The 18,616-nt window shown below is 37.7% G+C and overlaps 2 protein-coding genes and 1 non-coding gene across 5 annotated transcripts; 2 read left to right on the top strand and 1 right to left on the bottom strand.

Moving 5' to 3' along the window:
- Positions 1-1,077: 1,077 nt before the first annotated feature.
- Positions 1,078-2,115, bottom strand: LOC135152167 (uncharacterized). Its single transcript, XM_064091999.1, has one exon. The coding sequence runs from the start codon at positions 2,113-2,115 to the stop codon at positions 1,078-1,080; it is 1,038 nt and encodes a 345-aa protein (XP_063948069.1).
- LOC135152459 (small nucleolar RNA R71) lies at positions 1,610-1,716 on the top strand. Its single transcript, XR_010291637.1, has one exon. It is a non-coding gene; the product is annotated as a small nucleolar RNA R71 (small nucleolar RNA).
- Positions 2,116-16,801: 14,686 nt separating the features above from the next.
- On the top strand, positions 16,802-18,260 carry LOC108192321 (two-component response regulator ARR5). Of its 3 annotated transcripts, none has more exons than XM_064092338.1 (5): positions 16,802-16,968; positions 17,070-17,152; positions 17,279-17,347; positions 17,422-17,492; positions 18,045-18,260. In XM_064092338.1, exons 1-5 carry the CDS (start codon positions 16,875-16,877, stop codon positions 18,232-18,234), a joined length of 507 nt encoding a protein of 168 aa, XP_063948408.1. In that variant the 5' UTR covers positions 16,802-16,874; the 3' UTR covers positions 18,235-18,260. The 3 variants fall into 3 exon arrangements, with proteins under 3 accessions (XP_063948408.1, XP_063948407.1, XP_063948406.1); XM_064092337.1 differs by having other exon boundaries at positions 16,802-16,974; XM_064092336.1 differs by having other exon boundaries at positions 16,857-16,968; positions 17,298-17,492.
- Positions 18,261-18,616: the final 356 nt, after the last annotated feature.

Raw genomic sequence — 18,616 nt, 5'->3', positions numbered from 1 at the left:
CTCTCATTGTAAGCTCTCCTTTTTGCACATCGATCAAAGTTTGGCCTGTAGCTAAGAACGGCCTTCCCAAGATAATGGGAATCCTCTTATCCTCCTCGAAGTCTAGAATGACAAAATCAGCAGGGAAGATAAGCTTATCCACTTTAACCAAGATGTCTTCCACTACACCTCTCGGGTATGTGATGGACCGATCAGCCAGTTGTAAGGACATGTTTGTAGGTTTCGGCTCCGGCAGACCAAGTTTCTTGAAGACAGACAACGGCATCAGATTGATGCTAGCTCCCAAGTCACATAAGCACTTGTCGAAAGATAACTTTCCAATCGTGAATGGTATCGTAAAAATTCCCGGATCTGTAAGTTTTGGAGGTAATTTCTGCTGTAGCACCGCACTGCACTCTTCCGTTAGAGCAACGATTTCCAATTCCTCAAGCTTCAGTTTACGAGATTGAATACCCTTCATGAACTTAGAATAGCTCGGCATTTGTTCCAGAGCTTCCACAAAAGGTATGTTGATAAGCAATTACTTGAAAACTTCTAGAAACTTGGCGAATTGTTTGTCGATCTTATAATTCTGAAGTCTTTTAGGAAAAGGAAGGGGTGGATATACTTGCTTTACCCCGTTATCAGATTTAGGACTAGACTTCTCAGCTGATTCCTTGGTTGCCTCCTCGTTGATTTCTTTCTTTTCAGCGTCAACAACAGTTTTTCCACTATCAGACTTAGATGAGAGCCCGGGTGTTTTAACCTGTTGATCACTCTCTTCCTTGTTATGCTCTGTTGCTGAATCTTTATCCTTCATAACCTTTCTGGACCTCAAAGTGACTGCTTGTACCTGTTCCTTATCTCTTTCTTACCCAGATTGGCCTCGGTATCACTAGGAAGAGTTCCTTGTGGTCTGTTTATCAACGCGTTAGCAATCTGCCCAATCTGGTTCTCCAAAGTCTTGATTGACACTGCTTGGCTTTTAATCATTAGTATCATCTCTTCCCATTCAGATCTTTCGTTGGAAGACTGTCCAGCCACCCCTTGATTTTGTTGCTGGAATCTAGATGGATGGAATTACTGCTTCGGTGCAATCTATTGTTGAAAACCAGAAGGGTTGAAAGGTCTAGCTCCTTGCTGCTGAAACTGTTGTTGTGGTTGTGGCATGCAGTTCTGATTGTTGCCCCATATGAAATTCAGATGATTCCGATTATTGGGTTTATAAGTGGCAGGATCTGGCTGTTGAGACCTCTGGAAGTTGCTCACAAACTGAGCGGATTCACTAGATATAGCACACTGATCAGAAGAATGTGCACCCGCACAAAGCTCGCAAACAATAGGTGGTGGCTGAACTCCCAAAGTCGTTAAGGAATTCACCTTCATAGTAAGAGCCTTAAGTTGAGCAGTCAAAGCTGTAGTAGCATCAACATCTAGAATTCCTGCTGCCTTGCCCTGATGAAGACGCTGAGTAGGATTTTGATATTTGTTTGCAGCCATCATCTCGATCAACTCATAAGCTTCATTATAGTTCTTAGCCCATAGAGCTCCACCTGATGCTGCATCTAGCATTGGTCTCGATTGAGGTCCCACGCCATTATAGAAGCAATTAATCACCATCCAATCAGGCATCCCATGATGTGGGCACTTTCGAAGCATCTCCTTGTAGCGTTCCCACGCTTCACATAAAGTTTCACCCGATAGCTGAGAGAATTGAGTGATAGAATTCCTGATTGCAGTTGTTTTGGCCATAGGGAAGAACTTAGTAAGAAATTTCTGAGCCAGATCCTCCCATGTCGTAATTGATCTTGCAGGAAGAGAATGCAACCATCCCTTAGCTTTACCCCTCAGAGAAAATGGGAACAGCCTCAATTTGATAGCATCTTCATTAACACCATCGAACTTGAAAGTGTCACGGATTTCAATGAAATCCCGAATATGCATATTAGGATCCTCTGTCGGAGAACCCCCAAACTGCACTGAGTTCTGTACCATCTGAATAGTGCTCGGTTTGCTCTCAAAAGTGGTGGCCTGGATTGATGGCCTGACAATGCTCGACCGAATATCATTGATTTTAGGCTCAGAGAAAGCCTTAAGAGCCTTAGTATCATTCGCCACTAGTGGTTGATCACCCATTGTAGTACTCACTATCGTTTCTTCTTTTGTCAATGCTTCCGTACGAGCCTGAAAACGTGTTCGCATACACGTCACTCAAGTACCTGAAACACACACAAATGTACTAAAGTGAGAAAAGAATCGAAGTCAGTGAACTTTAACGACCACTGATGACAAGCACATAAACTAAAATATAACACCGAGTCCCCGGCAGCGGCGCCAAAAACTTGTTCGCACAAAATCACGCAAGCGTACGTGGTCACAAGTAGTATAGAATCAAATTCAGTTCGTTCCCACAGAGACTGGTGTATTCAGAAATATGCACTTATGCTATGTATGATTATCATTCAATGCTTGGACAAATAGCAATTTTGGTTGGTTTTATCTAATTTAACTAAATCAAGTCGAATTATAACTAAGAGAATTAAATCGAATTACTAATGGGAATAAAACATGGGATTCTAACTTCATTATATACTTCATTCAGAGTTATGCCTTATCGATATGTGATGGTTGATAACTAATCAGATAACACGAAACTGATACACGCTAACTGTCGTTATACGTACACCATACTGTTTCACATCCACAATTAAGATAGAAGGTAAACAGACATCAATTATGCTTAGACCCTATATGTCTATAAGATTTGAAAACATAACGGTTGAAGATCAAGTTATCTATCAAGATTACATAGGGCGATGCGATATGGTTAAAATCACACCACTAATCATGTATATCGAATACATAATCCTATGTTCGCATGGCAAGTTCTAAATCAATATATCCACTGTCGCTTCAATAAAGATTAACACACAACTTAGATGTTAGCTACGCATCCAAGAAGAATAAGCACAACCAATACGAAGAAATCAAACATTCATCACACATATCATTAAGGCAAATCAACTACTGAAATCCATATATAAATCCGCTAGAATCCCACAATAATGATTAGTTCATAATCGAACTTCTCATCATCATGGGAATAAGAGCAAACATGGTACTGAATAGACTAAACATTATCAAAAGAGTAAAATAAGAGTTGTGAAATAAATTTGAATGAGCATCCAAAGTTACGCCTACTTCGAAGAATTACAAAAATAAAAACAATGAAACTCGATTTCGATCTTCTCCGTAGCCGTCACGTGCTCCTTGGAATATGTCCAGGTTTTTTCTTCCTTGAATAATTTATATTTAAGTGCCCTAAGTTGACCGGGTCAGCAGCTAATCCAAACGGGCCTCAAAAACGAACTTTTCCACCATCGGGGTAGCGCGGGCGCGCTACCAGGGTTCCCTAGGGCGCAGGCGCGCGGCTCCAGGGCGCAGGCGCGCTCCCAGGGCTCCCCCAGGGCGCTCCAGGGCGCGGGCGCGCTACAAGGGCAGACCCCGGGCGCTACCAGGGCGCTAGTGATTTTCTTTCTTTTCGCTTTATTTCTCGACTTCCAATCCACCGTATAAGCCTGGAAAAGTTCATCCTCCCTCCATCTAGGTTGTCTACACACATCAACACAAAAACACATCAAAAATACCACACACTTGAGGCCAAATCATCAATTTAAGTCGAAACGAAGGCATTTCAAGTGGATATAAAATCCACTTATCACCCCCTCCCCTCCTAAACAAGAATTGTGCTAACTGAATAAATTTGGATTACCAAGTACAAGATGAGGGGGACTCCCCCTTCTTAGGCTTTGAGGGAAGCAAAAGTGTCCCCAAATGCTTCTTGATACTGTGGATGGCATCCTCACACTCAGGAGTCCATTCAAACGACTTACCCACTTGTTTAATAGGCTTGAAGAACTCTTGGCATCTGTCTAATGATTTGGGACAAAGTGGTTGAGGGACGCTAATCTCCCGTGAGAGACTGAACATCCTTAACACTCTGAGGAGACTTCATATTCACAATAGTTTCAATTTTAACTGGATAGACCTCAATAACTCGATGATTGACAATAAACCCAAAAATTTACTAGATTATATCCCCACTACACATTTCTGGGGGTTGAGCTTCATCCTAAACTCCTCAAGGACTTTGAACATTTTTGACAAGTTCTGAATAAGAACCATGACTTCCTTATATTTTACCAGCATATTTAAATTTTCATTATTTTCTCGATCTAGTTCTTAAACATCTTGTTCAATCTAGTTCTCAAACATCTACAAATGGAAAATTACGTAAACTAAGAGATTCACGGGATTCAATGAGTGGGATTTATGAGCGTGGTTGTTTTCGAATGGTTAACAATACAGGTAGTGGTAATAGTGAGCGAGATGATAGGCAACATGTCCTAATGGAAAGCCGCTGACTAGTTTAATCACCGCCCCTAGCTGCTTTGGACTTGAAAATGAGAAGATGGGTCGTTTAGGTGACCCTCATGTTCGATCCCAATATTAACCTACTCCCTCCTTCTCAGGAAATTTTATATATATGGGATGTGAGACGGAATTTAGAAAAAAATGTAATTTAGTGAGTAAAGATAAGAAAATGGATAAAATGATTGTGATCAACTAATATGTAATGTGTAAACTGGGTATAGTGTGAGTAAAGTGATGAAGGTCAACTGATATCTAATGTATTTTTATAAATGTAATAGAAGAAAGCAGTGTATGTAGTTAAATTTTTAAGTATATTACGAAATTTTACTATCCTTGAAATATATACCGGTGCCGTTTGGGCAAACTTAAAAAAAATGATTCTTTACTTAAAATAAAGAAGTAGATAAGAAGTGAGAAGTAAATAAGTTAATAAAGTGTTTGGAAAAGAAGTAGAAGTTATGAGAAATAAGCTAGCATTCTTAACTTCTTAAAAGTGCTTCTACATTTTTACACAAATGGGTAGAGAGAAGCAGAAGTCCAGAAGCAGCTCTTGCTTCTGGTAAACACTGTACAATTGAGTGGGACGTTTTAAAACGAAAATTATATAAAAATAAATGGGATATAGCGAATATCTTTCTCGGGAAAAGTACTTATGCAGCAAGACACTCTGGTTGAAACGATTTCATATTATTATCATTATTAATATTTTTGTTATTTCAAAATTAATAGTGCAAGTTTGGATTTTAACTGAACAAAACTTGCGTGGTTCACCAAAATCGATGCGCAGATTTGAAAATGAAAATTAGAGATTTGAAAATGAAAATATAAGATATGAGAACAGTAGTAGCATCAGGGTGGATCGTAGGTAGGAGGTACAATCAAATTTGCATCTAGGCATTTCACACCTTTCTTTGATTGGACTGCGCAGTCGAGTCTAATCTTCACAATTTTCCGTCAAACTTAGTGGGTGTTTGGCAACCCATTTTAAGCCGGACTTCTCGGCTTATAAGTTAGAAGCACTTATTCGTACCGTTTGTGTAAAAAGTCAAGAAGCACTTATAAAAAGCTAGGAATGCTAGCTTTTGTTTCAGGACTTCTACTTATTTCCCAAACAATTTAATCACTTATAAGTCTTATCTTGCTTCTAACTTCTACTCCACTTGTGCATGTTTGGCACAAGTACTTCTTTCACCAATTAACCGTTTTTCTGCATTTCTTAATCCATTTATATAAAAATTTAGATTTATTTATAAAAAACTGAGAATGCTAATTTTGTTTCAAAACTTATTTTCTGAATAATTTAATCATTTATAAATCTTAACTTAATTCTCACTTTAATCAACGTTTTTTAATTTTAAAAAAAAAGTACTTCTTTTGAACTTATCCAAAAATTTCTTACATCTTTTTTCATGTTTTAGAGTTTCAATACATGAGTACATGCTATATTTACTACTCCATGAAATAGATGTAAAAAAGGAATATACTACATGCTCCCTGCACTCTACCGTATAGGAGTAGTATTAAAGACAAGACATTTCAATGCATTCGTCAATTATCACATTTTGTTTCACACCCAACTCTCGGCTCCCTTTCCTAACAGACCAGTATGTTCAACCACTTTTCAAAAACAACCAGTTATTTTTCGAGTTTTCAAAACGGGATAATTAATTTAAACGTCCTTGAACTATAGGCTGTTTATTGTCTAGGTCCCTAACCTATTTTTCTCAATATTACGATTCTTAAACTTTCAAACTTTTCTGATTCGCATCCTTCTGTTAAAAATCAACTAACAGACGTTAGTTAATGCTTACGTGGCAGATAAAAAAAATAAAATTAAAAAATTAAAATCTGAGCTATAATCTTTTAAAACCAATTTTCAATTTAAGTTAGAAATAAACATCCACACTTTACAATCGCTAAGTTAGGGTTTTGATAGGGTAGCTGCGTTGAGGTCCCACAAGCAGACGGTCTTGTCGTCGGAGCAGGTGGGAGGAAGCGATTGTCGGGGGAGAAGGCGAGATCAGAGATGCCGAGGTCGTGGCCGGAGAAGTCTTGGATTAGGGCTCCGGTGTGTGGGGACCATGTCTTGACGGTTTTGTCGGTGGACGAGGTGCCGAGAAGGGCACCGTTGTCGGAGAATTTGACGGCGGAGATGGCACGCTTGTGGGTGGTGAGAGTGTGTGGGAGAGTGTAGGGTTTTATTGTGGGTTCCTATGGTATTGCCATATTTTTATGATGTGGAGGTGGAAATCTCAGCTTAGCGATCCAGGCAGCAAAACGGGAGCTTAGCGATTGTAAAGTGTAGATTACAGCTCAGATTTTATTTTATTTTTAGTTTTTTTAACTGCCACGTAAGCATTGACTAATGTTTGTTAGTTGATTTTTAACGGAAGGATGCGAATCAGAAAAGTTTGAAAGTTTAAGGATCGTAATATTGAGAAAAATAGGATAAGGACCTAGACAATAAACAGCCTATAGTTCAAGGATGTTTGAATTAATTATCCCTTTTCAAAACTAACCAGCTTAATTCATTTGAAAACGGGCGACCCAAATGGAAAAACTGACCACAGCATGGGGCGCCCCTGGGAAGGGCGACCCCTGATACACACACAGGTTGCCCCTGCCAAGGGAGACCCCTAAGTGGGCAGTTTTCCCCTCCCACAGGTCGCCCGTGGTAGGGGCGACCCAAGGGGGGTTTAAAAATTTTTTTTTACAAATATATATTTAAATTAAGGCTTATATAATATATAATATATAATGTAAATAATATATATATATATATATTTAAATTAAAGATTGAATAATCTAAATAATATATTTATATATATATAAAATATATGTGTATATGTATATATATATACATATTAATTAATGTATTTTTCTGAAGAGTGTGAAAAAAATTTAAAACGTATGGTCAAATCATCTGTTTGCAGCAGCTTTTTTCGTATGGTCAAATCATCTATTTGCAGCAGCTTGTTGAGAGATTCTTTCATTGAAGGGTTAAAATTTCTGCAAGCTTCATTAAAGTCATGCAATTATTTGTTTTTGAAGAGTGTGCATCAGCTTTTTTCGTATGGCCCAATCCCTCACATTTAACACATAGTGCAGCTTGGAATAATAACAATGGATTCATGCAGCTCATCTTGTCCACAGAATCATTCATTGATCAAAAGATTTACTTTATTGCTCATAGATAGATTGACTGCAAACCAATAAGTGAACACAACAATTGCATGAACTGTTGAAGCACAGTGGTTAACTTTGAAATTTGTCCTTAAAAACTGAATCATTTGTTGTTGCCTATGCACAAAACCATCATCACTTGAAGAAACCTCATAGGGCAATCTATCAGAACACCAAAACCACCAAAACCAAAACCACTAAAAAAACCCAAAACAAAGATGGACGGATACGTAAACGTTAATTTCTTCTGGGGAGGTGAAATCATAAAACAAGATAACGATGTTCTCTACACCTTAGATCCGAAAGAAATGATGTATGTGAAATTGAGCAGCTCACTTGAAGAACTGCGAGATATGGTGTTCGGTTTGATGCATATAAGTAGGCATCATTGGGATGTCAAGCTTAGTGTCAAATATCCTCGAATCGGGGTTAGTAACCTCGTTTCGGGGTTCTTTGTCAAGTCTGTTAAGTTGGACGACGATGTTCGTAGGATGTTAAGTATCCCCGAGAGATTTCACTTGGGGGGAGACGTATCATTGTTTATCGAGGCTGAGAGTATTGCTCAACCGAGCCAACACTATGGAGGCGATTATGGGGGGAACTATGGACAAACCGGACAAATCGCTGCAGGTGGTCAAAATTCAAATTATGTTGAAAACTACGGTGGGAGTTATGGAGGCGATTATGGGGGGGACTATGGACAAAGCCAGGGTATGCCAGGGTGGTCTAGCGGCTACAACTACGGGATGATTGGGGACTTTGGTGGCGGCTCGAGTAATACGGGTCATTTTGTTGTTGAAGAGGTTGTGGAGGAAGCTGATTTGAGTGGAAGACAGCCATCACCGCCTCGTCAAACCCCGAAAAGAGGTGCAGCTATAGCTCTTGCACTGGAGAACGAGGAGGGTGATGAAGACTATGGCTCGGAAAGAGCCATAACCAGCAGTGACGATTCAGACTGGAAACTGTCACAGGAGGATGTTGCGGAAAGTGAAGATTTCTCGGAGGCTGATTCAAATGAAGATCGAGAGGGAAACATGCATTTGCAAACACAGGCATTGACTATTCATGAACCTAGAGCTGCCTGGTTTGGATCCCAGGATTACGAGCCTGTGATTGTGTCCAACGCGGACGCAGGTTTGTCACTCAGGTTTGATCCCGCCACCGATGAGTTGACCGAAGGAGCTCTATTTGCTACCAAGGAAGTGCTCATAGCTGCTGTGAAACAGGCACACATAAGGACAGATCAGAATTTCAACATGGAGAAAAGCACCCCGCAGGTCTACAAAGCAAATTGTGTTGTTTCAAACTGCAAGTGGAAGCTAAGGGCCGCGAAGAAGAAGTCCCACGGCCTTTTTCAAATAACTAAATGTCCACAGAATCACACATGCCTACTGGATAGGCCAACGCAAGACTACCGCAAAATTTCCTCAAAAATGATTGGCTATGTAGTTGCTCCCTACGTAAGTCGTACAACCTTGGATATCATTATATGACTAAATATTTTCGTTTATTATTCATTGTTAATGTTAATATGTTTTGTTTGAACAGGTGTCCCAAACCCCTCAATTGAAGGTAAGCAACATCATCACAATGGTCAATGATGAGTACCACCATTTGGTGAGTTACTTGAAAGCATTGAGGGGGAAGATGGCCGCCATGGAGAGCGTTTAAGGTAGCTGGAAGACAACCTACAACGAGCTCCCTCGGTTCCTTAATGTCATGGCCAGTACAAATGTCGAAAGTATAGTTGTGGTTGAGGTTGTTCCACATCATAAAGAGAGGGGTACATCGACATTTGTTCGTGCATTTTGGTGCCTAAAAGCAATGATTGATGGTTGGCAGTATGCACGGCCAGTTATTTCCATTGATGGTACATTTCTTAAGGGAAAGTATAATGGGAAATTGCTCGTAGCGGTGGGAGTCGACTCTAATAACCACCAATATCTCATATGCTTCGCCCTTGTTGATGAGGAAACAACGGAAAATTGGTCTTGGTTTCTACGTCTTTTACGTAGACATGTATGCCGAGATAGATTGGGGGTTTGTATTATATCTGACCGTGCCACGGGGATCCTTGCTGCCATGAATGACGAACAGAGTGGTTTTACCCCGCCGATCGGCTATCACAGATTCTGCCTCCATCATGTTAGGAGCAACTTCTCCAAGGCATACCCGGGAAAGGAGCTTAAAATGTACATGTGGCTAGCCGGCAGTACACCACAGATTAGGAAACATTATATGCCTACATGAAGAAGATTGGGGAGCTTTCTCCTCAAGGCTTGAGGTGGTTGCAAGGGATAAGCCCAGCCCTCTGGACAATTTGTCATGACACAGGCCACGCTCGTTACGGCCAAGCTACCACAAACATCACGGAGAGCTTTAATGGTAACGTGCACGTGGCTCGGCACCTACCGGTGACCGCAATGATTGAATTCATGTTTTATAAAACCGTTAGGACGGTCAACAAGGAGAGGAATGCAGTGCTTGAGGGCATTGGGGAGGGTCATGAACTTTGTCTAAGGACGAGAAATAAGTTGGAGAAGATTGCAGCCAAAGCTAACGGGCACCGAGTCGAAATGTTTAATCGAGGAACCAGTTTGTTCTCCGTAAAGACGCAAAGGTACAGGGTAAAAGGGTGCAATAAGGGCGGGAACACGCCGGTGGTTGACATAACTCAGCGTACATGCACTTGTGGGAAATGGGCTTGCCACTGCCTGCCGTGTTCACATTTGATTGCTGCTTGCAACCACAATCACTTAAACTAGAAACAGTGGATTGGCCCCTTCCATTACAACTCCACTTTGTTGAAATTGTGGGAGCCAATGATATATCCATTACCAGCAACTGGGTATTGGAATATTGATTTGCCAGTGGAATGGCGAATGTTTGGAACTGTGGTACCCAACGAGGCCTTTCGAAAGAGAAGGCGGAAATGAGGAGAAAGGGGTCAATCCGTTAGAATACGAACGGAGATGGACAATTCCCGTACAGGTCACAAATGTAGCCGCTGCAAGCAAGAAGGACACACTAGATGTAGCAGAAGGTGTCCACTGTACAATGTTGGCCCCACTATGTAATTTAATTTCCATTTAGGGTTGTTAATCTGTATTTTTCGTTTTAGTCCTTGTTTTTTATGATTGTTAATCGATTTTCATCAATTAATTTAATGTATTGGTGTTAATCCGAAAATAAACTTAAAGGAAACACAAGCTATACATAAACTTAAAGGAAACAGAAGCATTACATAAACTTAAAGGAAACACAAGCATTACATAAACTGAAAATAAAATTACATTTGATTAAAATGAGAACATGACATAAGTTCGCTTTGAACAATGTTCTCAATCCTGAGTGATGTCCACATACCACTCATCATCATCATCTCCACCAGCATCATCATCATCGTCTCCACCATCATCAGCAGCACCACCATCCTCTTCATCTTCAACATCATCAGCGACCCACGGGGTAGGTATTTGTACTCGACGGCAGTGATAAGTTACATTGTCCACATCTCCCCACTCCTCCCAAAATCTAGCTTCCTGACCTGCCTCAAGTTTAACCTGCAATACAGCGCATTCTTCATCGATTTTATCTGCATAATGACTCCAGCGATCATCAGCAAATGGGATACCCATCTCACGATGTCGTTGAGAATAGAGTCTGCAAACTTCAGGGAATTTTCTCTTCTGGATAGCATCTTCCACCACCGTCATCACCCAATCTTCGCCCCTTCTAATTCTCTTATAAACATACCTGTAGATTTTACGGAAGAGAATGTTTCACTTCTTCACGTCATGTTGATGTTGAGCCTCGCGACGTTTCTCTTGTATAATCTCCTCTCTCATGTTGTTGAAGTCATAGTCAGTGCGCATCCGTCCCAACGGTGGGCGACGTTTTTGTTGCACGACCGGTGGTGGTTTGCTTTTAGGAGCTGCTTCAGGTTGTTGGTTGTTTCGGTTGTTACGCATCCCTCCCAATAATACCTCCGCATGTCTTCTCTCTTGTTGCTGTTTCAGGCGTTTTTCGTAGTCGGGGGTCATTGGTGCTTTGCCCTTATCCATTGGTGCCTTGCCCTTATCCATTTTCAGCTTAAGTGATGAGTGAATTATAAGTTTGTTTGGTTGAATGTATATGTATCAACCATAATGAAGACATATTTATAGGCCAATATATGGATTATTGTTGAGCTGAATATAATTTCGGATGTGATAATTATTTTGGAATTGACAAGTCCTTTAACTGAGCTGAATCTTTTCTTTAAATGCATGCTATGGTTTGGCAGTGTGTAGTCAAATCTATAGAGTGGCAGTATGAAAACGTGGGTTTACGATCTACTGTTGATCATGTGAACCTATTCTATAAAGTGAGAAACTTTATAGAGTCTAATCTTTAAAGTGAGGAACTTTACTTTTAATGCAGCCTTCTTTTTTTGCAGAACCTTTACTTTATGACCTACTGTTGATCATGTGAACCTCTGCATTATCAGATACTACTGTTGATCATGTGAATATCAGCATTATGAGATACAACGGTTGATCATGTGAATATGAGCATTATTTCGTTGCAGTGTTATGCTATGCCTATAAATAGGTTCACATACAATATGCACAATGCACACACAACCATAGAACTCGCAGAAGATATAGTTCATCATAAATCATGAGTTACACACCAGGTGATCTGTTTGTTGCCATGGGTAAAAAATGGTGGTGTGATCATGACTTTAGGTACTCTTTAAACCCTAATTTACGCTACTCCCCTAAGTCGATTACCACCATGTTGGATGAGTGGGCGTGGAGTGTGCGTACGCTTGAAGTGTGCAGGGAACGTTGTGCACTAGCTGGGATTCCAATTCCTAAACAAAGGGCTCATACTATGCCTCGAGAAACGCCGCAGCAGATGGAGGCCGCCCTCTTCAGAGTGAGAGAAGAGGAGAATCGCATGAATCTGCGACTGCATCGTCAGAGTCTATACGACGATGCTAGGATGTTTCATGAAGAAAGGGACTAGTTTAAGGAACAACAATACCTTGCATGGTCACCAGTCCGGATTATTATTCTGATAGTGTAATGTCGTCCGATGACGAATAAGTGGTCTATAGTAGCGTCGCGATTGTTTTCTGCTTTTCAGTTTAAGTCGTATTATCGTTGTTTTAATATCCTTTATGAATAAAATTGTTGTGTTTGGTCAAATGCATTCGAGACAAGATATTACATGACGTTTTCGGATTAACAATAATAAAACAAGCACCAAAAGGTAAAAATTAATCACCTTATATGAGTTTAAATATGAGCTTTAATATTTAAATATTACCGTCTACAATAATATTATATTTTGTATTTATTATATAAAATCATTTCATAATATTATATCATTATATAATATAATATTATAAAATATAATAATATAAATAATATATAAGAATATGCCGATTGCCAAAACGGTACAAAGATTCATTTTTTTTTTTTAAATAAGGCAGTGTCACCCGTGTATAGGGCGACCCATACTGCCAAAATCAATAGCGGGGTCGCTCTTAGCAGGGGCGCCCCATGCTTGTGTTTTTGTTGAGTTTGGGTCACCCGTTTTTAAATGAATTAAGCTTGTTAGTTTTGAAAACTCGAAAAATAACTAGTTGTTTTTGAAAAGTGGTCGAACATGCTGGTCAGTTATGAAAGGGAGCCCCAACTCTCCACACTTTCACTTTCGGACTCTGCTGAACACCTTCCATCTAAATTTCTAAATTTCCAGCACCATCGTACAGTGATTGATCAAGATTTATTTATATATGAAAACTAGTTGAGAATCCGCTCGTTGCGGCGTCCTATAAAAATTATACTAATGATTTAATATTAATATTTGTAGAATAAAATAATTTTGTGGTTGTCTATAAAATGTATATTAATATTTCAAAATTAATATTTGTAGGATGAAATAAATTTTATATTATAAAAATCTTGATGTAGTACCAATACTAATATATAAAATTGCAAAATTGGACTATAATTCATGGTGAAAAAATGAAAATAAATTTATACACGTAATTAACAATTTAAAGCACGACGAATCTTAATTTTATTTGTGTTTTTTTTAAGTAATCATATTCTTACATTCTCACATTCCTCCAATTTTTTTGGATTTATTGTGCACAAAAACATCTAATTTAAATCCGTGAGATAACGGTCTATAACTACTCTTACTTGTAACAACTTTTATTTTTTAGTATTGTATAAACATCCTTCACTTAAAAGTTGCTTGAATGAAGCAAACAGATTATGCATTAATAAATTTTTCCTGTATTAAATTAAATCATATAAAACCTAACAACAACAAACATGTCCGATGAACAAAACAAATATTATAAAAGAATAACCAACAAACATACATCACTAATAGTTAATTTATTGATATCATCCATCAATATCGTGTCAAGACTATATTCTTTTCCCGTGTTTGGATTTGTCGACTCCCGCATAGCGGTCTATAACTACATTTGCTTGCAACAACCTTTATTTTTTAATACTGTATAAACAGCCTTCGCTTATCGTTGCAGAAGAACGGTACCACCGAGTTAGAAATCGAGCAAAAGAACTATCGCCAGAGAGAAATAGGGTTGTGGTATTGAAAGAGAGGAGGTTGTGTTTAGATGATTCAAAACCCTACCATCTATAATGGTATTTATAAGTGCAGAGATACTTGTGTGCTACTCTTTCCCATAATTAAAAAATCTGAAACATAATTAGATTAAAACTTCCAAGCTACTATATTCCATAAATAATCTGAAACAAAATCAGATTATGAAACTTGCTTCAAATATACCCGAAACTAAAAAAGGTAGTTCTTATTTTTGATATTTTTCATCCAAAAATTCAAGAAAATTAAAAAAATAGAACGGAGCGATGTGAGAGGCGCCACCTACACGCCCATCGCTTCTCCTTTATATAAGTATATTGATTTATTATTTATGTTTATTGAAATTGATATATTAATTTAGAGTATTTGAAATTTAATAAAAATATATAATTAATAATAATGATAACATTTATACTTGACTCTAGTTCTATTTATAAAGAAACACATTTTTATTCAAATTTAAAAAAATACATAAATGCATTGATAAAAAAATACCAACTTGGAAAAATGACCGACCATTGATGCAAAAATTAGAAGTAAGTTAAGTGTGTGTTTGACCGGACTTTAAAGCTCGGCTTCTGGAGTTATAAATTAGAAGCACTTATTTATACCGTTTGTATAAAAAGTTAACAAGTACTTATAAAAACCTAAAAATTCTAGCTTTTGTTTTATGATTTTTATTTTTTTCTCAAACACTTTAATAACTTATAACTGTTATCTTGCTTCTAACTTTTATTTCACTTTTTTACTTTAAGCTAGAAGTACTTATTTTAAACTCACCCAAATGGCCTCTATGACGTATGAGTGATCAAAGTGTTTCGAAAAGAAGGAGAAGTCATGAAACAAAAGATAGTATTCTCAGCTTCTTAAAAGTACTTTCGACTTTTTACGTAAACAGTACAAATAAGTGCATCTAACCTATAAACACAGAAGCCGAGTTTATAAACCCCGCCGTAATCTTATATTCCCTTTGTCCACCGAATTGATTATATTCGGCGCGCATTCTGAGATTATTATAAAATATAATTTTATAACATTTTTAAACAAAACTCAAATATCAAACTTTTACTCAAGAATTTTTTTAATAAAACTATTGTAGAAGTATATTTAATAAAAATTTCACAATATGCGCTAAAAAGTAACGTAAACAACCTGTTGGGACAGAAAGGGTATCTACTTCTCGCAGGTAGAGTGAAATGAGTCAAAACAAAAGAAACTAATAAACAGTAAATATAATTTTTAATAAAAGTTGAGTAAGATTTGGATAATAAAAATATAATAAGAAATAAAATATTTATTCAAAAAATGGCCTATAAATTAAAAAATTTATTAAGTATAATTTCCAAAAGTAAATTAAAATTTAAAATATTCCAAATATAACTTACAAATTAGAATATAACTTGAAAACTAGGACGAAGATAACTACTCCCTCCGTCCCACGAGATTTTTTACAGTTTTTTTTTTGAGATGTTTCATCCGATTCTTTATATTTCAAAACTTACCTAAAATAATTGATGGGTCCCACCACTTACCAATTTTTTCCTCCCTTTTCACAATACTTCTACTTACTTTTCACACTATTTTTACTCTGCTATCTGTCTTTTATCGGTGTTCTAAAAATCGGCCTAGGCAGCCGCCTTGGCGGTGCCTAGGCGCTAGGTGGCTCCAAAAGATCCCGATTCGGTCCTAGACGGTGAATTAGACGTATTTTTACAAAAATCGTTGTTAGACGGTCAACATCCTGCCCAGGCGGTCCAGGCGGCCAATAACAATTTTTTTTTAATAAATATAAACTATGAAATTATGATTATATTATAAGAAATTAAGTATTCATTTGTACTTAACTTAATATCCTATAAAAAAAGTAAAATGACTAATATTTTTATTGAATATTTCTTACATTATTTATAAGAGTTTGATTGGTATATATTTATTTAATCAACGATTTTGTATTACATGTATCAAGTATTTATTTATTATATGATATTATATTGTTTACCAATTTGACTCTGTGTAGTGAAAAGTAGATAAAATTATTAAATTACATTTAAATATAATAATTTAAAAACAATATCGATTAATCTTTCCGATTAATCCTTGATTTCCCAATTAATCTCTACAAGGTACTCCGATCGCCCTGGAACTCCGAGGGATTTCTGGAACACTGCCTTTTATGCATTAAAAATTATTGGGTTCCCACTTCACCCACTTTTCTTTCATTTTTCCACTACTGTATACATATTTTCTTAACCTGCATGTCCAAACCAAACATAAAGAATTGACTGAGACGGTGTGAGTAATAAATAAATATAAAATATTTTGTCAAAACAAAGTAAGCCAATACAACTATACAAGTGAATATAAGCGACAGTATTAAAATAATGGGAGTAAAGTACAAGTGGGGGATTGTGCGAGGTTGATATGGTAAAGATCTTGCTGTATCTCTTGTCCTTGCTCTTTTAGCTTCTTAAAGTAGATTTCCCCTTTAACCACTAGTACTAGTAGTATACATGTTCATCTCTACTCTGTGCACTAGGCTGCTGCTATATATACTCGAATATTACATTTATGGAAATGCGCGCGTAGATAACTTCAGTTGCTCTTGTTTTATTGTTTAGTCGAACACAACACCCACGTACATTGCAATGCCTCAAACCAAAGAGCTGCTGCATGTTCTTGCTGTTGATGATAGTCTCGTTGATAGGAAAGTCATTGAGAGGTTGCTCAAGATCTCTTCATGTAAAGGTTACACTTATTACTTTTCATGTATATGTACATGGGTGTGTAAATAATTTAGAATACATTTTGGTTGATATATGTGATCGAAAATACTAGTGCAGTCACGGCTGTGGAGAGTGGAAGCAGCGCTCTCCAGTATCTGGGATTGGATGGAGAGAAAAGCAGCTCTGTGGAATTTGATCGGGTGAGTCAGGGTCCAACTCAGGAGCGAGGATAAATTCTTAATCACTTAGCTATCAAACCGTGATGATGAATTTTTACTAGTATTAGTATTTTTATGAAATTTATGTTTTGAGGGTTGTGTAATCAGGTGAATCTGATAATAACAGACTATTCTATGCCTGGGATGAGTGGATATCAGCTTCTGAAGAAACTCAAGGTTTGTTGACCATTCTTATTTATATAGGAGTTTTGACCATAGATCCAAGTTTGGTGTTGATTGTCTTGAAGCAGACATCTTCAGCGCTGCGAAAGATTCCTGTGGTGATCATGTCTTCCGAGAATATTATGAGTCGAATCGATAGGTATAATACTATAATGTAACACAACACTCACGATTTTGAGATTTATATAAAGTATAGTTATATAATATATTTTTTTTAATAAAATTTAAGCATCAAAATAGAAATTTTATTAAAAGATTTGTAATCAATTATGAAACTACATTATAAAATTTTAAAAAACATGTCAAAAAATTTACTTATAATTTATTACTCGCTGTGTCCCTCTCATTTCTTTACGGTTTCTATTTTGGGATGTCCCTCTCATTTCTTTACGTTACTATAAATAGTAAATTTTCTCATTATTACACTCACTATCTTCTCCCATTATCTCATATTTAACAATAAAAACTACTATTACACCTACTATTTTACTCCACTATCTCAAATCTATTATTAAATATTGATGGGTCCCACCATTTTACCTACTTTTCATCTAACTTTACTATTTTTCATACATTGTTTTGGTCTCCGTGTCCCCCCTCCAATGTAAACAATTGAGGGGGTGGAGGGAGTAAGACGGAAGGAGTATATGGTCTATATTTACGGGCTAAAAAGGGATGGATTTGTGGACAGATGCTTGGAACAAGGGGCAGAGGATTTTCTAGTAAAGCCGGTGAAGCTTTCAGATGTGGAGCGTTTGAAGGATTACATGCTCAAAGGACAAGGAGAAGACGATAAGGTGAAGGCAGCATACAAGAGAAAGCTTCAAGAAGATGATCCATCTTCACAATCGCTATCGAAGCGACCACCATTAGTCAACTGATATATGTGTTATACGCAAAAATCACCATGAAGACCCGGCCCATAAAAGAAGACTATGATGGGCTCAGGAATGGACCAAGCCCAAGCTAGCCATGTCAGTCAGAAGAGACTACTTCAAGAAGATTGGGCGCGCCTTATCTTCAGGGCGCGCCAAGTTGAAGCTTACAGAGAAAGATCGTCATTTGAAGGGCAGAAGGGGACATATTTTACCTAGGGGGACGCCCTTGGGTGTGTATAGATCCTACTGTTAATTTGTCGAAGACTCTACCTTGTAGTCTGAGGAGTTGTCCTCCTTGGGAGATAGAGAATGAAGATTAGAGGAAGCCTTGCTCTGTAGTCTGGCGAGTTGTCCTTGTCGGGGAGCTTGTGGAACCTTCTCGAAG

The sequence above is a fragment of the Daucus carota genome, chromosome 4, assembly GCF_001625215.2.
Source record: "Daucus carota subsp. sativus chromosome 4, DH1 v3.0, whole genome shotgun sequence".
Lineage (NCBI taxonomy): Eukaryota > Viridiplantae > Streptophyta > Magnoliopsida > Apiales > Apiaceae > Daucus > Daucus carota.
This window is presented reverse-complemented; position numbering and strand designations above follow the sequence as displayed.